We start from the raw sequence: 27,693 nt of genomic DNA, 5'->3' as shown, positions 1-27,693 counted from the left end.
TGTGCTGGAATCTGGGCCTTTAATCCCAGCACTTGGAAGGGGGATCTTTGCTTGTCAAAAATCCAGCCTGGTCTACATAGGGAGTCCTGGGCCAGCCAAGGCTATACAGTGATACTCTATCTCAAAATAACAAAAAAAAAAAGGTATAAAGAGGTACAGAGTAAAACTAACTTCTGAAAAATGACAGAAGAGTGGCGTGAACAGGAGCTGCTGGTACAAAAAAGGAAACAATCATTTGGTTGGGAACAAAAACATAGAGCGGAGGATTTTTTATTATGAAAAGTCTCTCTCTCTTCAGCTTACTGCTAGTGTGGTCTACTGATAGCACCCTTTAAGATCTTGCTAGAGGGACTGGGGAGAGAGCTCTGCCATAAGAGTACTTGCTGCTTCATCAGAGTTTGGGGTTGGGTTCCTAGCATCCACAAGGTGGCTCATAACCATCTGTAACTCCAGTTTCAGGCGCTCTGACACTTGCTCCAGGCGCCAGGCTAGCACATGGTACACATAAACCCTGCAAACACTCTGACACATACAATAATTCTTTAAAAAGGATCTTGCTTGCTGGGCGGTGGTGGCACTCACCTGTAATCCTAGCACTCGGGAGGCAGAGGCAGGTGGATCTCTGAAAGTTCGAGGCCTGGGCTAGAGTGAGTGCCAGGAAAGGCGCAAAGCTACATAGAGAAACCCTGTCTCCAAAAACAAAACAAACAAAAGGACCTTGCTAGAAAGAGAATCTTGGGCCCTGCCCCCACTTCATTGAATCATAAACATTTTAACAAAGAAGTTCAGATTTCGACTTTTCTGTTGATATAGTTTCTTTAACCCTAGTCCCAACTGGTGATGTAGTTGAGAATGACCCTGAACTCCAGGCCCTCCTGCCTCTACTTCATGTGTGCTGGGATTACTGGCATGCACCACCGTGCACAATTTATGGGTTTATGAGCCTGGGGTTCAATCCCAGGGCTTTGTGCATGCTAGGCAAACACTCTACAACCTGAGCTACATTCCCCAACCCAAACCTGAGGTTTTTTTAGTGCTCACTAAAGTTAAGCAGCCCTGATTCTGTACTGTTAGGAGATCCCACATTAACAGAGGGTAGGTCCATAGCATAGCCGAAGCCAGTGGTTTCTAAAAACGTCCTACACATTTCAAAACGAAGTCCTATACTAACGAGAGAAAACTTATTTCGCTACCTGGAGTTCTCTCAGTATGCAAAATTCCTTCACCTAAAATAATTTTCTGTGAGTTGGCAGTGGTGGCACCGCACCTTTAATCCCAGCACTTGGTAGGCAGATTTCTGTGAGTTTTAGGCCAGCCTGGTCTACAAAGTGAGTTCCAGGACAAAAAAGAACTCTGCACTGGGCCAAGTCAGGCTTTCACCCAGCTGGGTTACGTCTAGGGCCCCCCATGTCCCTGGCAGCGCTGAGCAACCAATATAGGTTTCTTGGGGTAGGGGAGGGTGGGTGTGGGGTGCTGGTGAAGGTAAACGCCCAGTACCACTGGTTTACATCCTCGGGCGCTCTTACAAAGTTGATGGCCACTATTCTGCCGCAGACTGGACAGAACTGTTTCGGAGGGGTAGACCGGGTATCTCGCGGAGGCAGCCGCACTACGGAGCAAACACCTAATCGTAGTGGAGCTACGATCATGACCTTTGAACTCTGACCCCTCGCCTTTCTCTGCGCTTCCGCGTGCCGCTTCCGCTCCCCCGACTCCGGGAAAAGGCGGTCCTAAAGGGCGGGGCTCTGAGGCCGTCAGTTATGGGCGGTGCCTGTTTGAGGCGGGTCTCGCGAGGGGCGGGATTTGAAGAGGTATTCTCGATTGGGCTGCGGGGGGGGCGGGGCCTGTAGCAGCCTGGGTTGGGCGGGGCTGGGAGTTCGTAACCGCCTCTGGGTAACTGGACTCCGGCGGTCAAACCTCCGGAGGCCGGGAGAGGCCGGCGGGCTTGCAGCGCATCCTGGATCTGGAATCTCCTCGACAGGAGCGGAGTCAGAGGGGCAGCGGGTCCTAAAGCCGGTCTGGGAAGAACTTGCGAACTTGGACGAGAAAATCCCGGAACCCGGCAATAAAATCGGGAAGTCCCGGATCGCGGAACGTAGCTCGCGGAGCGGACTCAACACAGAGCCGGGAGGCCGGATCGCTGCACCGCGGGACGGGACAGAGCGATGTCGGGCCGTGGCGCGGGCGGGTTCCCGTTGCCCCCGCTGAGCCCCGGCGGCGGCGCCGTTGCCGCGGCCCTTGGTGCGCCGCCTCCGCCCGCGGGTCCCGGAATGCTGCCCAACCCGGCGCTCAGAGGGCCGGGGCCTTCTGCAGGCATGGGGGTCCCGGGGGCCGCCGCCTTCCGCCCCATGGGCCCCGCGGGCCCCGCGGCGCAGTACCAGGTAAGGAAGGCAGGCAGGCGGGCGCCGCCGCGAGGGCGCCTGGTCGGTCTCCCCCGGGCCTCAGGTGAGGGCAGGCGGAGTCCCTGAACAGGCGGCCCGGGGGCCACTGCAGGAGGGACAGTCGGAGGCTGGTGGCGGGTCAGGCCAGGGTCCCTCGGTTAGGGGCTAGGAGTTGGGGGCGGTGTCGGGGAAAGGGTGAGGGAGGCTTGAGCAGTTAGAAGAGTCCCGGGGCTTCTTGGCACACGGCTTGAGTAACTAACTGAGAGATGTAGGCTTCCTGGGACCTAGAGAATTGTGTGCCACCCGGTTGAAAAGTCTTAAGGCAGGTCCCGGAGTCGGGGTCAGGGAGTGACCCGAGATGTGGTGAGAAAATTTTGGAAGAGGGTCGTTACTGAGAAAACAGGGTTATCCTATCATTGGCCCCGGTCCCACTGCAACTCTCTGCCTTGGCTTTTTTTTTTTTTCCTAGTTGGGAACTGGCAGAGCGTTAGTGTGTCTGAGATGGCTCCCAGCTGCTAGTTGAAGAGGAAGGAAGCCTGGCTTCCTACGACATGGGGGACTAAGGAGAGGGGCCCAGATGACTGCAGGTTAGATTAGAGACAGCGGCGGCCGCGTCTGAAGAAGGCCCAGTCCCAGTAACAGACTGTTCTAGATACGCTCTGTCCTGGGCTTTCTTCTTGTCAGTGACGAGTGGTTAAGTGTGGAGGAGCAGAGAGGCTTTGTGGAGTCCTGCTAGTCCGGGGCTGCTGCAGCGGCAGCGGCTGCTTCAGAGGGTACTGCCCTGACCCTTCTAGCTTGGAAGAGGAGCAGTCTCAGGTTGCAACTTGAAAGGCCATTGAGGAGTGGGGGACAGATTGTGTGGTCAGCGCATTGGGAATTCAGCTTGACCCTGCATGTGGGGCTCCTTCCCCAGTGCTCTGGTGCAAATTGCTCCAGAATGTTTGTACATTTTATGTTTTGCTTTTGCATTTTGGTGCTGAGCATGGAATCCAGGCAGGGCTTTGCACATGGCTGGATCAGTGAGCTACACCTCCGGTCCCAGAGTGCCTGGGGATTGTGGCCATCCTTTTACCCCATCCTTGTCACTTTTGTTACTTGTTTCTTTTGATACAGGGTCTCATGTAGCCCTGGCTGGCTGTGCAGCCAAAAGGCTGGCCTTGAACTCTTTGCCTTTCAAGTGCTGGGATTACAACCATGCACTACCACACCCAATCTCTCTTTACTTTTACTTATTCTCCAGGTTCTTGACAAGGCCATATGTATCTCAACCTAAGGCTGTGGCTTATTACTAACGTCTGAAGGTGTGCACTGTAGCTTACTCTGTCCTCTGCTGGTGTCTTTAGGTAGAGGCCTCAGGAATAGGTCCTCATGGAGTGTGCATATTCTACCAGGAATCAAATTTCTAAGGAGATATCTAACTGGGGGTGGGGATAGTGATTCTCCACTGCACCCACCTGCTCCCAACTCTTCATTTCTCTTGTCTCAAAAGAAAATGAAGAGTTTGGGTATGAACAGAGAAAGACTTGGTCCCAAGGATACTAGCTGGAGTTGATCTTTCTCATGTTGCTTTCTTTGGAGATCCATGGGCCCAGTGTATCACTGATGAGTCCCTACATCAGTTATTCTAGCCCTTGGCCCTGCTTGCTTAGGATTGATCTGGAAGCTTCCTATAGGCACGGGGGAGATCTGTCTGCCTTTTTTTTTTCTTCTCTCTATGTAGTCCTGGCTGTCCCGACTCACTATGTATACCAGTTTCTTTGGCATGAGTCTGTTAGAAAATGTGCCCTTGGGAAAGCCCCTGTGAGGATGGGAAGGTGGATTCCTCCATATTTTATACAGAGGCCTTGGGCCTATACTGAGGCCAAGCTGGCCAGCTGAATAGCTGTGGCTACCAGGTGTGAGAAAGAAGATGGCCCTGAGTTTGGGCATCTCATAGCAACCAGGTTGACATGACCATTTTCTTTTTCTCCATTTCTTCTTCCTCCTCTGTTCTCTCAGGGAAGAAGGGTGGGGGGAGAACCCAGTTAACACTGGGTGAGTTTGAAGGAGATCCTGCTTCTTTTCATGTCCAGGTGTCCAACTTCCAAAAGGGCTTGGGGTCTGAGGACAAAGGGATTCCTCCTGGTTAGAGCTCTTGGGAGTGAGCAGGAAGAGCAAGGATTTGTATGCTCAAGCTGGGCATATTAGGTAGCTTGTTGAAATAAAAGTAATGGCCCACCTACCTCTAGAGGGTTATTCTAGTTTTGGAGCACAGTCAGCTGAAGAGCTTAACACACCACAGTCAAGAACAAAACAAAACACCTACTGTGCATTATTGCTGGGTTCACTCAGCTCAGAGTTTAAAGTACTTTCTGTTAGGGTCAGGATAAGTTCTCCAAATGAAGCTCTTAGGCCCAGGCAGCCACCAGGAGGATCAGGGCTGCAGGCATTGGGTCAGAGCAGAGCACACTTACTTGAACCCTAACCCAGAAATGGCAGAATGAGGTCTAGCCTTTGCCATTGTCTCCTTGGTTGTTATAGAATCAAGCCTAGAATGTGGGGTGTTGGGCCAAGTAGAAGTTACTGTATTCTGGGGTTCAAGGGGCTGAACCAGGCACGCCTACCCCTGTGGTGGGGAGACAGGCGGAGAGGCTGAGAATCTGTGGCTGTGACTTTGTCTTCTAACCCTTAGTTCTTAAGTAGGAGGAGTTACTGGCTCTTCAAAGCCCAGGTGTGGAGCTTGGCAAGGGAGAACTAGGACTTGAATTGTGAGCAGCCTTCCCCTGAGGCCCTGGGTAAGCTGGGCTCCTGGAGCCTGAGCCCCAGAAGTCTGGAGCAGATGTCTGGGTGGAGCCTACTCCAGGCCTGCCTGGGCTGCCTCATCCTGGGGCTTCCCGGAGGACTCCCCAGTACTATAGGCTTTGTGAACTTCAGTGGAGGGCTCCTTGGGGGACTGGAGTACCCCAGCTTATAGCTGCAATTACCCTAAGAACCTCAAGTCTTGGATGATGGTGGGGGTCTTACAGTTGTGGCCACCCTGAGTCTTCCCCCCTCCCCTTCTTCCCCTCCTCCCTCCCACCCCCGTGCTCCCCCCCTCATTAATTTCTGGCTCTGGCATATTAGGACAGAGAAACAGGCTGCTTTTTTGCCTTTCAACAGCTTTGATGAATTTCTTCCTGATGAGGAGAGACTTGTGGCAGACTCCCGAGGTCCCAGGATCTCCAACTTTTAACTCCTCAATTGCCACATGCTTCTCTGTCACCCTGCTCCTGTGCTTTCCCCTTGTCTCTGGGTCATGTTTCTTTCCCTGCCTCTCTACTACTGGTCACGAATCTGACCTGTTGTTGGGAACATGGGTTTGGTGCTGGATAAAAGAAATTGCAGAGACTCGTCTCCAGGATGCTTGGGTGCGCGCACTGGGGGCGGGGGTCCTTTAACTTGGTGTGAATCTCCACCCAGGCTGGCCTGGTTGTCTGGTTGTACTGATTGATTGCATAACCTGGGCCCTGGGGCCAGCCCTGTGAAGCTGCCAGGGACAGTGTGTGCAAGGCAGAGCTGCCAAACAGGCCTTTCAGGCAGCAGCCATGGGAATGGAGCTGGGAGGCGGAGGGCTCCCAGAAATGTTGGAGGACTGGGTCTTGGATGAGAAACCAAGAAGCGACTTCTTCTGTCACCCAGATTGTTGCTGTTGACCTTTATTCTACTCCTTGCATCCCAGGACAGTCTTATTCTGCAGCTTGGGATGGCTAGGGTTAAGCTGAACCAGCAGCATGGTTGCCAGGTGGTGCCTAGACCACGGGCACCATGGTCCAGATGTCTGCTGCTCTCGTTCCCACAGGCCACCCAAGAACCAGAACTCCCTTTTCGGGGGTCTTTTGACATAGAGGTAGGGCATGGCGTAGGGAAATGTGTGAGAGAGGAGGGCAGGCAGGCAGGCGTGGAGGAGGGGGGCAGGTCCGGGTTGTGGTAGGGGCCATATGGTGACCAGATGGTGTCTGTACTCTCCTGAGGCCATTTCCACAAGTTGTGACATGGCCAAGGCATCCTATTGTACTTGCTCACCTGGGGTGCTGCTGCCTAATGGCTTGCCATCACACCGACTGCCTTTCTCCTGGGCATGCCACTGGGCATGCCCTATCAGACTGTTGACATCCCCCTATACTCCCCTGGGTGGCTATGCCTTGTCCCTGATCACCCAAGCAATGTTTTTCCTTAAGGATGGGGAGTATATAGTGGGGCTTCTAAACTCTATAAATAACTCAAAGAGGGCTCATCCCAGGGTGCAGGACATAGCTTAGTGAAGCTGGAAAGGTGATGATAAGTCCTAAAACATTCCCCAGGCCCTTCTTTCTGCAAATGGTGCTCCCCTCCCACCCATGGACTCTGGCTGCCTCATTTGTTGGCACGGCTGCCAGGGCGGTTGCAGGGGCGGGGCAGGTGTGGTTTACACGCTGGGCTCAGGCGCCTGTTCCCCTTTGTTCCTGGTCTCCAGCAGGTCTCCCCATGTGCGCAAGAGATGGAGGGTATGGGCTATGGACCTCGTAGGGCTCTGCCACTGACCTGTGCGCCTCCATTATTCCACTTTACCCAGCGACCTGGCATGTCACCAGGAAGCAGGATGCCCATGGCTGGCTTGCAGGTGGGACCTCCAGCTGGCTCCCCATTTGGCACAGCTGCTCCGCTTCGACCTGGCATGCCACCTACTATGATGGATCCATTCCGAAAACGCCTGCTTGTGCCTCAGGCCCAGCCCCCCATGCCTGCCCAGCGCCGAGGGTAAGACTTTTTCATACCTGCCTAGCTCATCTTTGGTGTTAACAATTTCCCTCTACCTTGACCCCAAGGAGACTCTTGGCGATTTGGGAGAGGGTTTTGGAGATGGGGAATTTGGACTGTTAACCTCTTAGATGGGTTTCTGTTTTCCTACTAGGTTAAAGAGGAGGAAGATGGCAGATAAGGTTCTACCTCAGAGAGTGAGTGCTAGGAGGCCTGGCCCAGTTCTGGCTAGCCAGGATTGGAGGCCATCTTCCCAGGTCCTGGAACGGGAAGGGAGGGAGGATGGTAGAATTAGAGCTGGTGAAGCGAGCCATCTGATTTCTCAATCTGCAGATCCGGGAGCTTGTCCCAGAGTCTCAGGCATACATGGATCTCTTAGCTTTTGAGAGGAAGCTGGACCAGACCATCGCTCGCAAGCGGATGGAGATCCAAGAGGCTATCAAAAAGCCTCTGACGGTATATGCTACCCTGAGTCTTCCCAAATGGTTTTTCTTCCCTGGCACTGTCTTCCAGGGATAAGCAGGGCTCCTCTGCTTAGGCAGTACTTGTCACAGCAGGGAGCAGTCCACTCAGAGCACAACTCAGTTTAGCATACTTTGAAAGGGTATCTTGCTATGTGTGGCCACTAACTCAGTCCTCCTGCCTTTGACTTCTGATTGCTCTGAGATCACAAGCATTTATCATTGTGCGTGCCCAGTTTACTGTGTTTTAAAGAGAGAATACTAGCAAATAGAAAAGTAATTCTCAGTAGTGAAGTACTTACTGTAGAAGCAAAAGCACTGCATGAACATTCTGTTTCAACTATGCGTGTGTGTGAGAGTGGGTGCGCGCACATATGCGTGTGTGTATGTATGTGTGTGCACGTGCGGTGTATGCATGTGCATGCATGCACATATGTGTGTGTGTATGCGTGCATGTATGTGGCTTCTGAGGATTCAGAATGTCAGTCTCACAGCTCATGGTCAGACATTTGAGAGGTAGCAGAGAGATGACAGAGTAGTTACCTTTTAACATCCCAGCCCTAAAGAAGCTTTCTTCTCTTTCCTTCTTTGTTCTTTAATTATCTAGAGCAGTCCCCTGAATGTAGAGGCTTTCTAGGAGACCAAGGTATTGAAGGACTGTAGTGGGTGTTTAAATGAGGGTGGGTGGGGGTTTAGAACCTACAGCCTCACATGCTGACCTCATATACTGCTGTATTAAGCCTTGCCCTTGGCTCCAAAGGCTTGAGCTGCCTGGTATCTGCTGTGTGTGTGCAGCTGTGCTGTTGGCACCGCCCGTTGAGTTTCTTGAAGGCTAGCACCACTCCTAACTCCAGGGCTGTGACTTCTAAGAAGTAGCTGGGGCTGCCAGCACATCTCTCCACCTCTAGCTTATTCTTCTTCTTCTTCAGCAAAAGCGCAAACTTCGGATCTATATTTCCAATACATTCAGCCCCAGCAAGACAGATGGTGATAACGCAGGAACTGCAGGGACCCCCGGGGGAACCCCAGCGGCAGACAAGGTGGCTTCCTGGGAACTTCGAGTGGAGGGAAAACTTCTAGATGACGTGAGTTGGGGGCAGGAGGTGTTGGAGGGGAGAAGGCATGAATGTAGACTGGACAGACATGAGTACTCTTTCAGAAGTCCTAGAACAGGGAAAGGGCACATCTTTATCCAGTTAGAGGTTAGAGTTGGGCGGGGGTTGTTTCTATGCTGGGGGTCAGACCCTGGACCTTACACATGCTAGTAGGCAAGTGCTCCAGCACAGCTTGAGGATGAACATCTGCAGTTATTATACTTTTCCTCTAGGTGGCAGTCGAGTGTCTTGGATTTACTCGGTCACTGGTTGGCAGTGGGGTTAATGGGGAGCCCTTTGCCTGCCAGTTTGCCAAAACTTTGAATGCTCCTTCAGGGCCCAAGACTGTACCTTGAGCTCCAGGATTGAGTTGTTTCTTCTCTTTTGATTAATGAATTCAGCAGCACACCCATCTTACAGCTCTTTCCATTCCCAGCCTAGCAAACAGAAGAGGAAGTTTTCATCTTTCTTTAAGAGCCTTGTCATTGAGCTGGACAAGGAACTGTATGGGCCTGACAACCATCTGGTGGAGGTGAGGATGCTGGATAAAGCCTGGGAAGGACAAGCTGCGAAGGGATACAGAGCATAAACTCAGTGTGCTGCTTGAGTGCTGCACCCTTCTGTTAGTGGTAAACTCTGCTCCCCTCTTCTCGGACAGTGGCATCGGATGCCCACCACCCAAGAAACAGATGGCTTTCAGGTGAAACGACCAGGAGATCTCAATGTCAAGTGCACCCTCCTGCTTATGCTGGATCATCAGGTGACAGATGCCCAGGGATTCATGCGGGGAAGGGGGGCAGGTTCCTCTAACTCAGAGGTTCTCAACTTGGGGTGTCGAATGATCTTTTCACAGGGGTTGCCTAAGACCATCAGAAAACACAGATATTTACATTAGACTTCATAAAAGTAGCAAAATTTCAGTATGACATAGCAACAACAATAATTTTATGGTGAGGAGCTGTGTTAAAGGGCCGCAGCATTAGGAAGGTTGAGAGCCACTGCTCTGCCTCCTTCCCCTTCTGTCTCTGCACAAGAGCCTTTCTTTAATCCTCTGTCCATTCCCAGCCTCCTCAGTACAAACTGGACCCCCGACTGGCGAGGCTGCTGGGAGTGCACACACAGACGAGGGCTGCCATCATGCAGGCACTGTGGCTTTACATCAAACACAACCAGCTGCAGGATGGGCATGAGCGGGAGTACATCAACTGCAATCGTTACTTCCGCCAGGTCAGCTGCTCCTCCCGTCCTCTTCTCTTCAGTCCCTGCATCTGCTTTGGAACCCTGTGGGCAAGTGCTTAGCCAGGCTTTGGACTGCTGTCTACTGGCCCTGGGGGAGTCTACTCCCCTGAGCCCTCACACATCACCAGGCCTTTGATGCTCTTTCCAGATCTTCAGCTGTGGCCGACTCCGTTTCTCTGAGATTCCCATGAAGCTGGCTGGATTGTTGCAGCATCCAGACCCCATTGTTATCAATCATGTCATTAGGTAAACGGAAGGAAGGGAAATGGGGTGGCTCTTTCGAAACAGACTTTACCCTGAACTCTGCTCACAGAGGCGGCTTGGTGTGGTTGGGATGTACACAGCCATATCTCTACTGCTGTGGGGACCATGTCTCTGTCCCTGTGCTGCCTGCAGTGTGGATCCCAACGACCAGAAGAAGACAGCCTGCTATGACATTGATGTGGAGGTGGATGACCCACTCAAGGCCCAGATGAGCAACTTTCTGGCCTCTACCACCAACCAGCAGGAGATTGCCTCTCTTGATGTCAAGGTAAGTCCTTTGTCTCCACAGCCACTGAGGCCAGAGTGAAGGTGAGCTGATCTGTCATTTCCACACAGCACACTGAGGCTAGGACCTCTGGACCTAGATCTGAGAACAGACTCCGGGGCTGGAGTACATTTGATACTTGCACCCCTTCTGCAGATCCATGAGACTATTGAGTCCATCAACCAGCTGAAGACCCAGAGGGATTTCATGCTCAGCTTTAGCACTGACCCCCAGGACTTCATTCAGGAATGGCTCCGTTCCCAGCGCCGAGACCTCAAGGTATAGTCTTCTTTTTTTGGGAGGTGGTCCCACCTAACACACTGGGTGACATTTACCCCAAGCAGACTGGCTCAGGGGTGGGAATTATGCCATACCTTACTCTATAGATCATCACGGATGTGATTGGAAATCCCGAGGAGGAGAGACGAGCTGCTTTCTACCACCAGCCCTGGGCTCAGGAAGCAGTTGGGAGGCACATCTTTGCCAAGGTGAGGCTCTGCCATTTTTAGCCTCCTTTTCTTGAGAAGCTGAAGCCTGAGCCATGCTTTCTCTTCTCCAGGTGCAGCAGCGAAGGCAGGAACTGGAACAGGTGCTGGGAATTCGCCTGACCTAACTGCTCAGGGATTGCTTCCTTCCTTTCTTCCTTCCTGCCTTCCCAGCCTGGAACCTGCAGGAGACTGTCCTCTTGGTTTGGGCTGGGCTGCAGACATGTAGGGTGGAGTGAGGTGTGTCTCCTGTCACCCTTTACTCCCCAGCTAGAGTTTCATAAATGTAGTGTTAGCATCCCTCATTGCTTGGTCCCCAAAGCCTTATTACTTACCTTTTAGCATTGGCTTTAATTGGGTCCCTAAGATGCCGCCTCAGCCCCCTGCAGGCAGGCCCATGGACTGCTGGAAATTTTGCTTTAACTTTGTAACAGACGTTTCTGAACCAAAGGCTGCTGGGTTTGCATGTTTACAGGCTCCACCCTTGGGCCAGTGTCAGCTGGCTTTGGGGAGCTGGGCAAGGAAGAGGAGGCATAGCCCAGACTCTTCCTGGCCTTTCTCAACCAAAGTTCTTTGCCATTCCTACAAGCCCAGCCTTGCTGCTGGTTTATCCTTTTCATGGGGTATTTGCACTATTTGGGGAGCAGGTTTTTCTATGTGGGAGCCACTTTTTTTTTTTTGTACAGAGGTAACTGGGGTTTTCAGGGAGCCCTACTAGGTGCCTCCTTCCTTATTTTCTTTTCTTGATCTATGCAAGCGGCTGCAGCCGCCATCATCTCCTGGGATGTCTGGGGCTGCCCACCCCCAGCTGCGTGGGCAGGGGGAGGTGGAGTCTCCCAGAGGGAGGGAATGGGCCAGTTCTCTAATCCAGCTAACGTAGGGGTGCGTGCTGGAGAGGAAGGAGAAAGGCGGAAGCTGGGAGGATCACTGTTGCCCTTTGCAGTTGGTCTAAAGAGGGTGGGCCTAAGGCTTGGCTAATGCCACTTCTGGCGAACTTGGAAAATTGCAAATAAATCCTTTTGTTTACTTGTGGTGCCCAGATCTTGTCATTGAACAGTGCAGTCACTTATTAACAGACTGGAGTTTGAGAGTTTACCGCACAGACCTTTATTGGAGGGATCCACACAAAGGACACACCCTCATTTCCATAGCTTCTTGATGGACATATTTTTCTCGCTGTCCTTTTGCATGACCTGGAGAGGGAGGTAGAAGAGAGTGAATATACATGTGTGAGCGGGAATTTATGAACTGTGCAAACACAAGCTTAGCCCATGGTCCAGAGCCACCGCAGCAAAGGCAGAAGGGTAGAGACACATACCTTAGCTACTGCCATCTCGAAGTCCTCCTGAGTGACATGGACACGCCGTTCCCGCAGAGCATACATGCCAGCTTCTGTGCACACACCCTAAGCAGGGAAGAGAAGTTGAGTCTCTGCTGCTGGACCCCCTTAGCATTGGGTTGGTTCTTAAGGTATCCTGTTTCCCTCAAGCCTCCAGTTACCTTCACTTCAGCCCCTGAAGCTCCTGGCATCAATTCAGCAATTTTTCTCAGGTTGATGCCCCTGGTCAAGTTCATTTTGCGAGAGTGGATTTTCAAAATGTCCAGGCGGGCCTGGGGATAAAAGAAGAAAACCCTGAGTGCTGCACCCTGTCTCCACAGCTGGAGCCCCAACAGGCACCACCACCACAGACCTCCTCATTGGGAGGTGGGAATTCAATTTTTCTGTCGATCCTCCCGGGACGAAGCAGGGCGGAATCCAGGATGTCAATCCTATTTGTAGCCATGATAACCTGGGAAAGGAAAGGGAGGAATCAGCCCCAAAACCTTTAGGCCTGTGCCACCCGTGCTACCCCACACTATCTGGCATGTGGGAGAGCCTCTGCCACCTCACCTTGATGTTCTTAGTGGCCTCGAAGCCATCGAGCTGGTTGAGCAGTTCCAGCATTGTGCGCTGCACTTCGCTGTCCCCCCCGGAGCCCCCCTCCAGCCGGGAGGAGCCGATAGAGTCAATCTCGTCCATGAAGATGATGGATGGAGCATGCTCTCGTGCCATGACAAACAGCTCCCTCACCATCCTTGCCCCTGTGCAAAGGCCAACCTGGCGTTAGGAGCTGATGTGCATCCCACCCTCTCCCCTTCTACTCAGCATTCACAGTCTTGGCCATACTTACCTTCCCCGATAAATTTCTGTACCAGTTCAGAGCCAGACACACGAATAAAGGTACAGTCCGTATGATGAGCCACAGCGCGGGCCAACAGTGTCTTCCCAGTGCCTGGGGGTCCATACAGGAGCACTCCCTGGAAGGGGAATACATCACACTCAGGGGAAAAAGCCAACCCCTTTCATTTACTGAACATACACTAACAAGTGAGGGCTCTGTGCTGGACCCCTCACTTAAGGGGAGGGATATAAGAAATGGAGACCGAAGTCCTTTCTGCACTGTATTCAAACTAGCTTGGTGCTCTGGCAACCCCAGCACTGGATCTAGTCTGAGCAGACCAAGCCCAGCTGCCTCCCAGGAAAGTGGATGTTTACCTTTGGTTGTGCGATTCCCAGTGCTTCAAAGAGCTCAGGGTGCTTCACGGGCAGCTCGATCACTTCTTTGATCTCTTTGATCTGCTTGTCCAGACCACCAATCATCTCATAAGTTGAGTCCGGCACCTTTTCCACCATCATGAGGGACACCAGAGGGTCCACCTTATTAGGTAGGATCTTATGCAGAGTGTAGCTGTCATTCCTTAGAGCTACCCGGCAATTGGGTGTCACCTGGACGAAGGTGAAGGGCAGGAGCAAGTCTCAGGATGCAGTGTGGTGGTGCTGCTCCTCAACCCACAACATCACCAGCTACACTTACATCATTAATGTCAATGTTCTTGTCCACATCAACGACGAATTTGCCCTCAGGATGGACCTGAAGAAATATGGGCTCATGATTTTCCTCAAGGGTCACTACATCACCCCTAACCAGGAATAACCCAGGGAAGTTCTAGAACACAGCAAGGCTGCATACAAGGGGTGGGAATGCAGTGAGCTGGTCCTTGGGGTCATGCTGCTTTTACCTTGACCAACACTTTTTTCTTATCCATGGCCCGAACTACTTCTCCAACATAGGAGCCCTGTTCCTGCAGCAGCTGCAGCTCCTCCCGCAACAGGCGAACTGAACAGAAAAAGTCAAACTGAACACAAAACAATCCTAAAGAACTACCAGCCACCCAGCCTCTTATTTGGCATTTCCCTGGTACTCAATTCAATATGCATAAACTAAAGCAAAAACCTTCTGTCTTGAAAAGGGTTTACAGTGGATCTCTGAAGAGGTAAATGGGAAACAAGTACACTGAACAGTGGAAGGCATCACTTTAGGCTAAGGAGACAGTGAGCACTGCAGAAGATGGAAGGTGGGAACACCCAGACTTTGCCTCAACCAACACATTAAGCCTTCCATCTTCCCCCTCTCACCTTTTGCATTTAGCTCATTCCTCTGGGCCTGCAGTCTCCGGAGATTCTGGCTCTTATCATTTACAATCAGCTGTGGGGGACAACAGACAAATCCTATTACTCAGAAGCAACAGCCTGTTAGGAAACTGGATCTTGGCTGAGACGCTTGTAGGCAGGTTTGAGCTGCTGCTTCTGAACTCACTCCAGCAGGGTCTGAAGATCCTGTCCTGTCTGCTAAGATTTCCTAAGGAGCCCCAGGCAGCCATCACAGAAGGCTTCTAGTCCACTACCTGTCCTGGAATAACAGGATCTAATGGTGAAAAATTATAGCTTCTCATGGAGTGACTCCTGGAGAGGGGACATGGTATGGTGGAAAGAGGCAGGAAGCCTGAGCTCAACGGCTGTCAGTTACAAGTTAGTTAGTTCCTAACTTCAAGTCCCAAGTCTTCAGATATGTGTATACAACCTGGGGTGACTGCAGAAGCCAGGAAAGTAAAATGGGACCATGGTGTGTGTGTATGTGTGTGTGTGTGTGTGTGTGTGTGTGTGTGTGTGTGTGTGTCTATAACAGAGAGGGATATAAATGATGTGAAGGAAGCAATGGGAAAGGGGGAGCCTTAATTGGAAAGGGAAGAAAGTAAATATAGGGAGGGAGGAAGGTAAAATAACAGGATGTCTGAGTAAGTCAGTAAGGAATCATTATGTACATAAAATAATACATAATAGATACAAGTCTGTGTATACCAATACACATCGAGTTTAAGTGGAATCTTCCCACCTGGGTTGACAATGCTCCACTCAAGGGCCATAGACTAGTTAATAAAAACCCCACCAGGGGGCTGAAGAGATGGCTCACTGGTCAAGAGCACTGGCTGCTCTTCCAGAGGACCTGGGTTCAATTCCCAGCACCCACATGGCAGTTCACAACTGTCTGTAACTCCAGTTCCCAGGGATCTGACACCCTCACACCAATCAATGACAAACAAACAAACAAAGAACACAGAACCCACCAGGTATGAGTAATCTACCTTTTGAGTTGTTGGTCAGGGTCATCTAGAGACTCTCAAAACATTATGGTGACTGCTGTTGTCATTGGTTGCCACCCCCAGAGGTGGAAAGTTAAGTTCCTATCGCACTTCAACCACAAGACCCAGAGCATGTGAGTTGGATCTGACCGAAAGGAACCATGCAAGCTTCCAAGGGAGGACGTAACTAACCCCTAACTACATTCGATTATTTTATACCTACAGATAAACGTAGTTCTTACCCCTTATCAAAGAAACTTTTCTTGGCAACAAATGGAGGCAATTACAGAAAACCACAACTGATCAAAATGTAGAGAACAAGAGACTGGGTGTTGCCTGGTCCCAGCTGATACATCTGAACACAGCTCCTACAACTAAGGCCCGGGGATCATTTTGGAAGAAGGGGGCAAATGATTCTAAAAGCCAGAGGAACAAAAAGTTTGTTGTCAGATTGTGTCTCCTAGAAATGCCAAAGAGGCTACATTCATGAAGTCTCATCAACATAGCTACCTAAACAAGTCCGGAACAATGGACACACTAACATGGAAAGGGGGAAGCTCATCCATGGGGCCTCATCCTTAGACAAAGAACTATGGGTAAGTGAGGAATGTTGAGAGGAAGGGAAATAATCTTCCCAAAGGTAGAGCCCCCTCCCCAAATTGGTCATTTCATACCAAGTGGCTATATACATACAGGTAACAGTATATGGACTGAACAGGTTGTATTTATGTATTTGGGAATATGTACATATGTATGTGTGTGTGTATACATGTATACATACACACATACATATATATTATTTTTATATGCATGTATGTAACAAAAAGAGGCCATGAATTTGAGAGAAAACAAGGACAGCTGGTGTACAGGAGGGATTGGAAGGAAGTGTGTGTGTGTGTGTGTGTGTGTGTGTGTGTGTGTGTATGTGCTGTAATTAGAATTTCAAAAACTAAAATTAGAAAAGTTGAGTAAAAAAGGTGCACACCACACCTTGGTGGTGCACGCCTTTAATCCCAGTACATGGGAGGCACAGGCAGACAGATCTCTGAGTTTGAAGCCAGCCTGGTTTACAGAGCGAGTTCCAGGACAGCCAGGGCTACACAGAGAAACCCTCGCAGAACCCAAAAGAAAAGAAAAGAAAAGAAAAGAAAAGAAAAACAAAACCCTGTCTTTAAACTGCACACAGGCAACAGCATCCATTGTCCTGCTTTATTTCAGACCTGAGAGTGATGACATCATATACCGAAGCATTAAAAATAGTAAACCAAGCTGGGTGTGGTGGCTCTTGTCTTTAATCCCAGCACCTGGGAGGCAGAGGCAGAATTCTTGTGTTTGAGTCCAGCTTTATCTGCATAGGGAGTTCTGGGTCAGCTGGGAGTACACAGTGAGACACTGTCTAAAAACGGAAAGGTAGACCAAACAGAATAGCTGTAAATGCAGCCGGGGTTCAGAAATTTTCTCTGTGGCTTTCCAAACCCATTCTCCTTCCCACTTACACCTTTGGCTAACCGTACCTTTTACAAGTGGTTTTGTTTTCCAGATAGGGTTTTATGTAATCCAGGCTAATTTCAAACTCAAAATATTACTCCTGCCTCAGCCTCCTGAGTATCAGCATACTGGTATGCCTACCACACCCCATTCAGTGGTATCTCTTTTTTTTTCCAAATTAAAATGTGACTTTTGGGACTAGAGAGGTGGTTCAGTTGTTGAAAGTACTGGCTGCTCTTCCATAGAACCTGGCTTTCATCCCCAGCACCCACATGTCAGCTTACAACCTTCTGTAACTCCAGTTCCAGGGGATCCTACACGCTTTTCTGGCTTCCACAGGCACCAGGCATATGTGTGGCACATAGACATAGATGCAGGCAAAACATCCATACACATAAAATGAAAAACTTAAAAAGCAAGCAAGCAAACAAGCCAACCCTAACTAAATGCTACTCAAATACTAAATACTAAATCAAAGAGACAAGCGTTAAAGGCAGTAAAATATTAATATACTTTACACTGCTTGTTAATTCTTAACTACACAGAAGGGGCTGAAGAGATTGCTCAGCAGTTTAGTGGGCTTACTGCTTTTGCAGAGGGCCTGGGTTTAGTTCTCAGCATCCATGGTAGATCATAACCACCTGTAACTCCAGTTCCAGGGGATCCATTGCCCTCTTCTGGCCTCCACAGGCACTGCACACATACGGTGCACATAAACTTACACAGGCATGCATACACACAATAAACAAATAAAAAACTTTTCACTGCACTCCCAGTGGAATAAGGACTTGAGGAACTCTTCATCCATCACTTCCCATCTTCGTCTAGCTCCCTCTGGTGTCTGTACTCACCTGGAGTTCTTCAATCTTGGACAGATAATACTGGCGGAGTCCACTGCCTGCCTTCCCCTCTTCCAGTTCCATCTGAAGACAAGTGTAATTGTTACACAAGGGCCTAAACCACTGGGATTAAGCTATACCATTTCCAGGGCACTTCACCATACAGCTTAAGAAACAAGGCCAGAAAAATCTCATTCCTTTTTCCTCAGATCTCGATGGGTGAGGTCTGTGTGTTCGAACTTCGGAGGCTTAGTTCTTGGTTCTAACCCTTCCTTTTGAATCCACTAAAAGGATGCAATGACCACCTGCCTCCGAAGACTTTGAGGAGGCTCAAGGGGTCATATATCCACGGAGCGCTTGGCTCTGTGGCAAGAGCTACACAAACACAAGGTGTAACTAACTACTCCAGACAAAGCCAAAACGGAGGGCCGGAGTCCAGGTCCGGCCCCAGGCCATTCCTGCTTGCCTAGCTCCTCATTCCGTTTCTACCCACCCCTGTCCTGCTCAACCCGGCGGCGCTGACACAGCAGATCCAGTCCCAGGCAGGGTCCAGTCTGACGTGGTCCACCCACTCCTGATCCACTCGACCCCCTTGCTCTCGGCCACTCCTCACTACAGAGTAGACGCACTCCGCGCTCAGCTGGGGTGGCTGCCGTGCCGCCACCGCCGCAGCCTTACCTGCTCTGGCCCATCAAGCGCCATCTTCCCTCTTTCGGCAGGGACCGCCGGCATCCAAATCACCCTACCGCGCAGGCGCGGAGGCGGAAGCCTGCGACCTGAGACTCCGCAGAGAAGAGTTCCGGGTCAGTGGGCGGGGTGTGTGGCGGAACACTAACAGCGGCGCTAACGGAAGAGGCGCTTCTGGAGGTCAGCAGCTTTGGGAGGGAGTGAGGAGACATAGACCTGGGTGTTGCTTCCTGGAGTCTAGGTTAGTAGTTATTGTCCGCGACCTTCTTAGGCTCCACTTTTAGCTAGTAAGATCCGCGGACAGAAAAATCTTGGCCACACTCAAAATGGCGGAAAACTTAACGCCAGGAACGCAGGAAACGCGAGCGGAAGCGGAAGTGCGATAGCTGCCTACATGTGCTGTTTCCTAAGTGTTGAAAACCCTGTGGAGTTAAGGGCTGTCTCAGGGTCCGGTGAGTGATTCCTTCGTCGGCTAAGGAGTCGAAGCAGAATCCAGGGTTCGGGAAGATGGCCTGAACTTTTTCTTTCTTCCCAGAGTGAGTGATATTACCCCATCCCACCATGGGGAAGAAAGGCAAAGTAGGCAAGAGCCGGCGGGACAAGTTCTATCACTTGGCCAAGGAGACAGGTGAGTCCGGGTTCGCGCTTTTTGTAATACTGAATTCCCTTTCCTTAGAGGGGGTGATGGGGTTGTGAGACCGTGGAAGTGCTGCTAGAAAAGGCCTCCGTAGACGTTATTGTTTTGTACACTAACTCCCTACGGTCCAGGTTATCGTTCGCGCTCTGCCTTCAAGCTGATCCAGCTCAATCGCCGCTTTCAGTTCCTGCAGAAAGCCCGGGCCTTGCTGGACCTGTGTGCTGCGCCCGGAGGATGGTAACATTTGGCAAGGGTTGCACTTGATGGCTCCTTCCTGGCCCTGATTAGTTTTGAGCTGCTTTGGAGTGGGAATCGACTCTCTACCCATCCCTGTTACAGTAATTACAGAATTCAGATTGAATACTCCATAGCATGTTCCTTTCTTAAACTTTGGAAGGCAGCTTTATTCTTTTTTTTTTTTTTTTTTTCTCAACTGGGGCTGGAACCAAGGACTTACTCATGTTAGACAGGCACGCTACCTCTGAGTTATAGGAGATTGGGGAATCTGCTTTATTATTTCTTGAGACAGGTACTCTTAAAAGTTGCCCAGGATGGCCTTGAACTTGTGAGCTTACTGCCTTGCTCTCCTTGGAGCTGGGAATGCAGGCCTGTGCTGGAATTCAAGAAGCAGTTTGCTTCTTGATTGTAGAGAATGTGTGTGTAAAGACATTTGGCCACTACATGTAACATGTACCCCTAAAAGGGGTGAAACATCACATTGCCAAAGAAGGGAAAGGTATTTTAATATGTCCCTTTCACAGGCTGCAGGTGGCTGCCAAGTTTATGCCTGTATCCAGTCTTATTGTGGGTGAGTGACTCTCCTGGGTAATTGAGGGGGAGGGGTTTGTGAAATACCAACTTTGTTCTTCATCACTCTCCACCATGTAATTCACTGACCTAACTTCTTCCAGGAGTGGACCTGGTTCCAATCAAGCCTCTTCCCAATGTTGTGACTCTTCAGGAAGATATCACAACAGAGCGCTGTAGGCAGGTAATGAGAATTTCTCCTTCCTGCTCCTTTATGTGCTGACATCATTGTCTCCTAAGGGTGAAACACTTCCCAGTTTACCATGGTTTTTTAGCATGTGCCCCAAAAGACCTATGACAATCCTAGTGTACAGTCAAAGTTTTCTTTTTTTCTTTTTTCCCCAAGCCAGTGTCTTGCTGTGTACTTCAGGATAGCTTATAACTATGTAGCATAGACTGACGTGGAACAAGGTTGGCCTTGATCTTGCAGTCTTTCTGCCTCTTGAATACTGGGATTACAGGCTTGTGTTACCATGCCTGGTAGAAGCAGTATTGTGAATTGGTAGAAGGACAGGAGATCTTCATTAAAATTCTTTCCAGTGAACTTATTCTAAGCTTGGTGAAGACAAAAGTGTTGTTTCTTGTACCCCTAGTACCTGGCACAGGATGTTGCCCATTGTGCCCACTTAGTAAATGACAGATGACTGAACCAGGAATTCTATTCTTAGCCCTTCTTCTGTTTCCGCTGCTATAAACCCTTACTCTTCATCAGGCCCTGAGGAAGGAGCTGAAGACTTGGAAAGTTGATGTTGTACTCAATGATGGAGCTCCCAATGTTGGGGCTAGTTGGGTCCATGATGCTTACTCACAAGGTACTGGGAGTGTGGAGCTTGGAGGGGAGGGTGGAGGTGGCATGCTCTGAAGCTACAGGCTCTTACTGGCCGTCTCCGCCCTGCAGCTAACTTGACACTGATGGCACTGCGTCTGGCTTGTGATTTTTTGGCCCGTGGTGGTTGCTTCATCACCAAAGTCTTCCGTTCCCGTGACTATCAGCCCCTGCTGTGGATCTTCCAGCAGCTGTTCCACCGTGTCCAGGCCACGAAGCCCCAGGCCTCTCGCCACGAATCTGCAGAAATCTTTGTAGTCTGCCAAGGTGGGTTGTCGCTACTTCTTCCTCTTGACACAGCCTTCTAATTATGAAAGCATACCTTTGATCTATCTTCCCATTTTAGGATTCCTGGCTCCTGACAAGGTTGACAGTAAATTCTTCGACCCTAAGTTTGCCTTTAAAGAGGTTGAAGTTCAGGCTAAAACTGTTACTGAGCTAGTGACAAAGAAGAAGCCAAAGGTGTTTTGTTTTGTTTTTTATTTGAGAAATGGGTTGTGAAACTGGGAAGACTTGATATCCAAGAAGGGACTGTCTAACCATCTTTATTCCCCTTCCTAAGGCTGAAGGTTATGCCGAGGGTGATCTCACTCTCTATCACCGAACCTCAGTCACTGACTTCTTTCGAGCTGCCAATCCTGTTGACTTCCTCTCCAAGGCCAGCGAAGTGAGTTCCCAGATTGAAGGTATAAGGGAGCCCCAGAAACATGGCCAGAAAGAAATTTCATTCCTTTTCCTCACAAATAGATCTCAATAGACGATGAAGAGTTGGCACAGCATCCAGCTACAACTGAGGATATAAGAGCATGCTGTCAGGACATCAAAGTGCTGGGGCGCAAGGAACTTAGGTACATAGGTGTAAGGGACAGGGTACAGGCCTTTGAAGAACATGACATTGAACTCTGGGAACCAGGATTCCGTTTAAGTTTGTGGCTGAAACCTGAAATTTGGAGTGTGGACTTGAAGAGGCAGGGATGGGGATGGTTAAGATTAATATTTCTTGGGCAGGTCTCTTCTGAATTGGAGAACAAGACTTCGGCGATATGTGGCCAAGAAGCTGAAAGAGCAAGCAAAGGCACTGGACATCAGGTGAGGAAGTAACCAGGGTTAGCGGTGGTTGGGTGTTGGACCAAGTGTCTGGGAAAATAAGCAGACTCTTTGGATTGGTGTGCCAGCCTCAGCTCAGAAGAAGAAGGTGATGAGGATGAGTCAATTGCTGAGACAAAGCAGGCTTCAGAGGAGGAGGAGGAGGAGCAGCTTAACCGGACCCTGGCAGAGATGAAAGCTCAAGAGGTGGCTGAACTAAAGAGGTGAGGGGCCTGAGGAAGAGGATATGGAGATGGTAAAAGTTTTGGAGCCAGGCAAGTTAAATCCCTCAAACTATCTGTTCAGGAAGAAAAAGAAATTGCTCCGTGAACAGAGGAAGCAGCGGGAGCGTGTAGAGCTGAAGATGGATTTGCCTGGGGTTTCCATTGCAGACGAGGGGGAGACAGGCATGTTCTCCCTGCATACCATCAGGGGTCAGCAGGTAAGGGAGGCCTGGAGACAGGGGAGTCAGGATGATCAGTTTGAAGGCTTGGAGGTGGGGGGACATTGGATTAAATGTACTGAATGATCTTGGGGTTTGGTTGTTGTATTCACCAATAATTTTATTTGTAAGTAAGGGGAATTGTAGAGAAAAAAAGTGAGAATACTCTGACTCACATACTGAAAAGAAACATGCCTAATATGAGATCAGGAAGATTTGTAAAACTAGAGTATTAAGACTAAGAGTTCACATTACAGTAGATGAAGCTGTAGCACCTGAGTTACCAACAGACTGGATTCCTCTGTGGGGCAGTCATCTTCACCTCACTGTGGCCAATGAACAACTCGCATTGGGCTGCTGGGTGATGCTTCTGTCAAATATGGAAGAACATGCCTTCCATAGTAAAAGCCATGTCACATGCAGAATGAGCTTCTGTGGTAAGATATCCTAGTCACCTTTATGACACAGGAGAGGCAATAGAGCAGGTACAGCTTTTAGTTCCAACTCCACTTGAGGTATGTAACTTACAACTATGTACCATTCCTCAGTTTGATTTGTTAAATAAGAATATACCATATCCATTGCGAGTTTTATGGCGAATTAAGAAAATGGTTAAGTATAACCCCAGGATGTTGTGATAAATACAGCTCTGTCCACCTTGAGAATAGGTTCTTGGTTCTGAGAGTACTTGAAAGCTATCAGTTTGGTTTGATGCATGCTGTCTGGAGCTTCTTGACTTGGGATCAAAATGTAGAGATGTGAATTCAGGTATTTCAACTGGCTTCTGAGTTATTTTTAAACTAGTCAGCATGTAGGCCTGACCCTCGAACTGGACATTTTAGACATGCTGGTTCCTTTTCTAGGTCACAGCTGCTGTCTGTGTAGGTGCTGACATTTGTCAGTGTTCTCACTGATGTTAATGGGCATGGGAAAATGCAGTGTTGCCTTAAAGTACTTCAGTCTATCCCTGTTGACTTCAGTTGCTAGAGGAAGTAACACAAGGAGACATGAATGCTGCAGACACATTTCTGTCTGATCTGCCAAGGGACGACATCTATGTGTCAGATGCTGAGGATGATGATGATGATGATACTTCTCTGGAGAGTGACCTGGATCCAGAAGAGCTGGCAGGAGTCGGGACACATTCTAGTCTGAAGGACCGGAAGTGGTAAGGATTGTGTGTGTGAGAAAGGAAGTGCTGCCACTTCAGCTTGATTCTCAAGATAGAAATGGTGTGGGCATAGACAGCAAAGCCTCTAGGTGCTGGGGGTGGGATGGTGGAGGTGGTGGTAGTGTGTGACTTAAGTTTCACCTCACTTTCATTTGGTTCTACAGCTTGCGGTTTGCTCAAGTAGATGACAATAAAGAGGAAGAAGGAGAGAATCCATTGCTGGTACCACTGGAAGAAAAGGCGGTGCTGCAGGAAGAGCAAGCTAACCTGTGGTTCTCCAAGGTAGAGCCAGGGAGACTGACAGGACACTGGAATTCTCTGGGAGAAGGGTTGCTGAGGTTTTTCTATCACAGGACGGCTTCAGTGGAATTGAGGATGATGCTAATGAGGCCCTGGAGATCAGTCAGGCACAGCTGCTCCATAAGAGCCGTAGGAAGGAGCCACCTCCACCACCTTCTAGTCTGAAGACTGAGAAGAAACCTCCCCAGTGCCAGAATGAGGTTCTTAAGGAGACAGAGGCTGTTTCGGGGACAGAAGCTGTCACTGACCCTGGAGGGGAGGACGAAGTCAACAGCTCAGATAGTGACAGCAGCAGTAGCGAGGATGAAGGAAGGTGAGTGGGCTTCTGTGTAGTTCCACTAGGTGGTTTCAAATGAGCAATAACGTTGTGGCAAAGTGGGTTATCTCCATGGAGGCGGTAGAATAATCAAAATTCTGCCTTCTTCCACAGCTGGAAAGCATCCCGTGGTATTAAGCGAAGCCGTGGTTCTAAGGCAGATGATGATGGGTTTGAGGTAGTACCTATTGAGGACCCAGGTAAGAAGTATGTATGTACACAGTGGAGAGAGAAACCAGAGCAAGTTTCAGTGAGGAGAATCAGGCTTTGACTTTTGCCTTTCCCTCTCCAGCGAAACACCGAATTCTGGACCCTGAAGGCCTTGCTCTAGGTGCTGTTATTGCCTCTTCCAAAAAGGCAAAGAGAGACCTTATAGATAACTCATTCAACCGGTAAGGGCCCCAGCATCATCAAGTTCCATGGGCTAAGGGAAGGTTTCCTTCCTTAGGGAAGTAACAGGTGATTACTGGCTTGGTAACCTCTCTACTCAGGTATGCATTTAATGAAGATGAGGGTGAACTTCCAGAGTGGTTTGTGCAGGAAGAGAAGCAGCACCGGATACGCCAGCTGCCTGTTGACAAGAAGGATGTGGAGCATTACCGAAAACGCTGGCGGGAAATCAATGCACGGCCCATCAAGAAAATAGCTGAGGCTAAGGCCAGAAAGAAACGGAGGGTAAGTAGCTGAGATTGCCTGAGGTTAGGAGTTGCTGGGGAAAGTTAGAGAAAGAAGTCATCTAACTGAGGCTGCCCTCCAGATGCTGAAGAAGCTGGAGCAGACCAAGAAGAAGGCAGAAGCTGTGGTGAACACTGTGGATATCTCAGAACGAGAAAAGGCGGCACAGCTGCGAAGGTAATTTGGCAAACAGCAGCCACAGAGACACCGGGCTAAGTAGAGTTCCAGAGAACGGACCATAACCTGCTTCTTTCTCTTACAGTCTCTACAAGAAGGCTGGACTTGGCAAGGAGAAACGCCAGGTCACCTATGTTGTAGCTAAAAAAGGTGTAGGCCGTAAGGTCAGGCGGCCAGCTGGAGTCAGAGGTCATTTCAAGGTAGTGGACTCTAGGATGAAGAAGGACCAGAGAGCACAGCAACGGAAGGAACAGAAGAAAAAACACAAGCGGAAGTGAGCAGACGCATCTGGAGAGACAAAGACTAGGAAGATGTGGTATAGTTCACTCTGGTGGTTTTGGCACCTGCTGTTGCCCATATGATTAGGGGAGCGCTATTGTGTGCCTACAATTCTACAATAGAAGTCCTTGGAGAAGTGCTCTTGGAGAATGGTCATACAAGAAAGCACCAAGGGACTATTTTTGATTATGACACACTGACACCAACCCCCGCCCCCCAATCTTTCACAAAGGACTTGGGATGGAAACATCTTTTTTAAGCCTTAAGGGGAAACTGAGTGTGATGGCACTGTTGTAGCCTATTAAGCATGTGGTTCTCCTGAGTCCTCTCCCACCCTTTCCCATTATTTGAATAAAATGAAGATAACAGAACAAATAACTTTTCTGATAGTTTAATAAGCAAGCACTTCCCCACATTTCACATCATAGGCTGCACTGTTCCAAGCCATAATTTACTATGTAGCAACTACTGTACGGTAGAAACAACAGCCCTCAGGTCCCAGTAGTAAAACATTTACTAGCGAGCAAGCAGAGAGGAATGCACATCTTAAAGAAACCTTCACAAAAAATAAAACAAAAACAAACAAACAAAAACAAATCACAAAATTCAAAGTTTGTATATTTTCATTTTATAAACAAGATAGAACAAAAATCATCAGAATCATTTCAGCAAAAGACTTTTCTACTATTGGGCAAGTTAAAAAAAAATTACAATGAGAAGACACTTTCAAAGCTACTGTTGGGGTTGGTTTTCAATGGTAAATTTAGCAGTGCCCCAGGCCTGGATGATGCCGTAATTCTTCAGTCCCAGTGGCTTAGGATCTCAATGCCCGAGTCTGGAAGGCTGCCCTTCCTACATGTCTCAGGGCTGGAAACAAAGCTGTCCGAGGAACCTGAGTATCCTGAGTATCAGGTACCTCCCCTGCAAACACCTGAAAGCACCAAACTGTTTCCCAAGCATCCCTAACAGATTGAAGGTTGGGTTTACACAAGCCAACTCCAAAAAATGGGACTGCCTGGCTAACAAGAAAATCCAATTTATAGATGTTTATAAGGTGACATTTTAGTAAAAAATATAAGCTATTATAAACCTAGAGTGAGTTTTGTGCCCCATAAGGCCCTTTCTCCCTAAGTATCTTCCACTTACCCTCCTTATAACTCACCCAGAGGAACAAAAGCTTCCCAGCTCTCTGCTTTCCAGGACCAATGCAGGTTCCCAAGAAAACATCTGAATGAATACCAGATGAAGGTATAATGTCTCCATGTTCCAGCTCTCCACCAAGGGCAGGGGGCCCTTGCATCTTGGACCCCAACCCAGCCCTGAGACACCTAGATACCAAAATCTTTCTAAAAATAAAATTAAAGACAACTGATTCACGCTGATTTTCACATACCCTCTAACTGTCCCATCGACTTTTCTTACGTTTGGGTGGCTCTGGAACAGCAAAACCATCAGATGTCTTATCTGACTTGCTGTCCACTTTGTCTATCTTGCTGCTGTCCACCTTGGGAGGGTCCATCCTGTTTTCACGATTAAAGCCTTCTTTCCTGCTTTCTCCATTCCTACCATCATTTGTACCCCGGCTCTCTCCATGTCTGCCGGCACTTCCTCCATGCCTGTTCTCTCCGTGTCGGTGGCCATCAGTATGACGGCTGCTGCTTTCTGGGTAACGGTATCCATCTCCATGGCGACCACCATCTCCATGCCGATTACCACCATCTCCATGACTATGACGGCCACCACCCCTGTTCTCAGTATATCTCTCTCTCTTCCCATTGCCACCCCCAATCCCTTCACGGCTGTTACTCCCTGAAGCTGTGTTGTTGACTCCTTGGGTTCCAACAGAAGGGTAGGTCACTGGGGCACTGCTGATATTCCCAGAACTGCTGAAGCCTGGGATGTTCTTGGCAGCACTGGTGACGGGGCCGTCTGGACTGTTATGGCCCTGCTGTGTTGAATTAGTTGGAACAGAATTTAAGCTTCCTGCACTAGTCCATCCACTTGCCCCAGCAGAAGAGCTTCCAGCCTTCTGATTACTTAAACTGGCCGCAACAAAGTGACTCTTGTACTGAGACTGAAAGAGAAAAAACATCAGGAATAAGTGTAACAACAAACTTGAGTATACAACCAAGTTTGACAATGGTAAAGTACACAAAAACCCCACTTGCATATCCAGGCAGGATACTGTTAAATCTCTATGTGAACTTTGAGTAAACAGAAGGCTCTAAATCTAGAATGAAGCTTACAGACTCAACTACTATCTCAGGGAGGTCTCCCACTCTGCCAGGAGTTAGTGTTGAAAGCTTTCAAAAACAAAAGATTTAATTTTAAGTATTTTTTGCCTGTGTATATTTTCTTTTTTCTTTTCTGAGACATTTTCTCAGTGTAGTCCAAGCTGTCCTGGAACTTGCTCTGAGGCCCAGGATGGCCTTGAACTCAGAGATCCACCTGCCTCTGCCTTGAGTGCATGCGCTACCAGCGAGCGCCTGGCCTGTGTGCACATATTTATGTGTGCCACATGCATGGCTGGTGCCTGTGCAGACCAGAAAAGGGTGTCA

The 27,693-nt window shown here is 49.4% G+C and overlaps 4 protein-coding genes across 4 annotated transcripts in view; 2 read left to right on the top strand and 2 right to left on the bottom strand.

Annotated features, from left to right (window-relative positions):
• Positions 1–1,869: 1,869 nt before the first annotated feature.
• Positions 1,870–11,985, top strand: Smarcd2 (SWI/SNF related, matrix associated, actin dependent regulator of chromatin, subfamily d, member 2). Its single transcript, XM_036195620.1, has 13 exons — positions 1,870–2,381; positions 6,952–7,136; positions 7,291–7,333; positions 7,470–7,592; positions 8,527–8,682; positions 9,128–9,223; positions 9,350–9,451; positions 9,757–9,918; positions 10,079–10,176; positions 10,327–10,462; positions 10,616–10,738; positions 10,846–10,947; positions 11,019–11,985. Exons 1-13 carry the CDS (start codon positions 2,166–2,168, stop codon positions 11,070–11,072), a joined length of 1,596 nt encoding a protein of 531 aa, XP_036051513.1. The 5' UTR covers positions 1,870–2,165; the 3' UTR covers positions 11,073–11,985.
• A 37-nt stretch (positions 11,986–12,022) lies between these two features.
• Psmc5 (proteasome 26S subunit, ATPase 5) lies at positions 12,023–18,493 on the bottom strand. Its single transcript, XM_036195622.1, has 12 exons — positions 18,411–18,493; positions 17,745–17,816; positions 14,402–14,471; positions 14,005–14,102; positions 13,800–13,856; positions 13,481–13,711; positions 13,116–13,242; positions 12,836–13,026; positions 12,636–12,734; positions 12,445–12,555; positions 12,263–12,349; positions 12,023–12,137 (listed from the first exon to the last, which is right to left on the bottom strand). The coding sequence occupies exons 1-12, from the start codon at positions 18,462–18,464 to the stop codon at positions 12,084–12,086; spliced, it is 1,251 nt and encodes a 416-aa protein (XP_036051515.1). The 5' UTR covers positions 18,465–18,493; the 3' UTR covers positions 12,023–12,083.
• A 70-nt stretch (positions 18,494–18,563) lies between these two features.
• Positions 18,564–25,524, top strand: Ftsj3 (FtsJ RNA 2'-O-methyltransferase 3). The gene is made up of 21 exons (XM_036195481.1): positions 18,564–18,871; positions 18,955–19,047; positions 19,188–19,293; positions 19,818–19,864; positions 19,968–20,047; positions 20,576–20,675; positions 20,762–20,956; positions 21,036–21,151; positions 21,252–21,356; positions 21,437–21,537; positions 21,698–21,778; positions 21,865–21,999; positions 22,082–22,217; positions 23,198–23,385; positions 23,553–23,670; positions 23,742–24,001; positions 24,119–24,204; positions 24,297–24,396; positions 24,496–24,679; positions 24,762–24,856; positions 24,942–25,524. Exons 2-21 carry the CDS (start codon positions 18,981–18,983, stop codon positions 25,132–25,134), a joined length of 2,493 nt encoding a protein of 830 aa, XP_036051374.1. The 5' UTR covers positions 18,564–18,871; positions 18,955–18,980; the 3' UTR covers positions 25,135–25,524.
• The window catches only part of Ddx42 (DEAD-box helicase 42), a 42,834-nt gene continuing 40,651 nt past the window's right edge, over positions 25,511–27,693 (bottom strand). The window contains exon 18 of the mRNA XM_036195480.1: positions 25,511–27,209. Coding sequence (XP_036051373.1) covers positions 26,532–27,209 — 678 coding nt within the window. The 3' untranslated portion in view covers positions 25,511–26,531. The remainder of the gene's footprint in view (positions 27,210–27,693) is intronic.

The sequence above is a fragment of the Onychomys torridus genome, chromosome 8, assembly GCF_903995425.1.
Source record: "Onychomys torridus chromosome 8, mOncTor1.1, whole genome shotgun sequence".
NCBI lineage: Eukaryota > Metazoa > Chordata > Mammalia > Rodentia > Cricetidae > Onychomys > Onychomys torridus.
The sequence above is the reverse complement of the archived record's forward strand: the minus strand, read 5'-3'. Positions and strand labels throughout refer to the sequence as shown.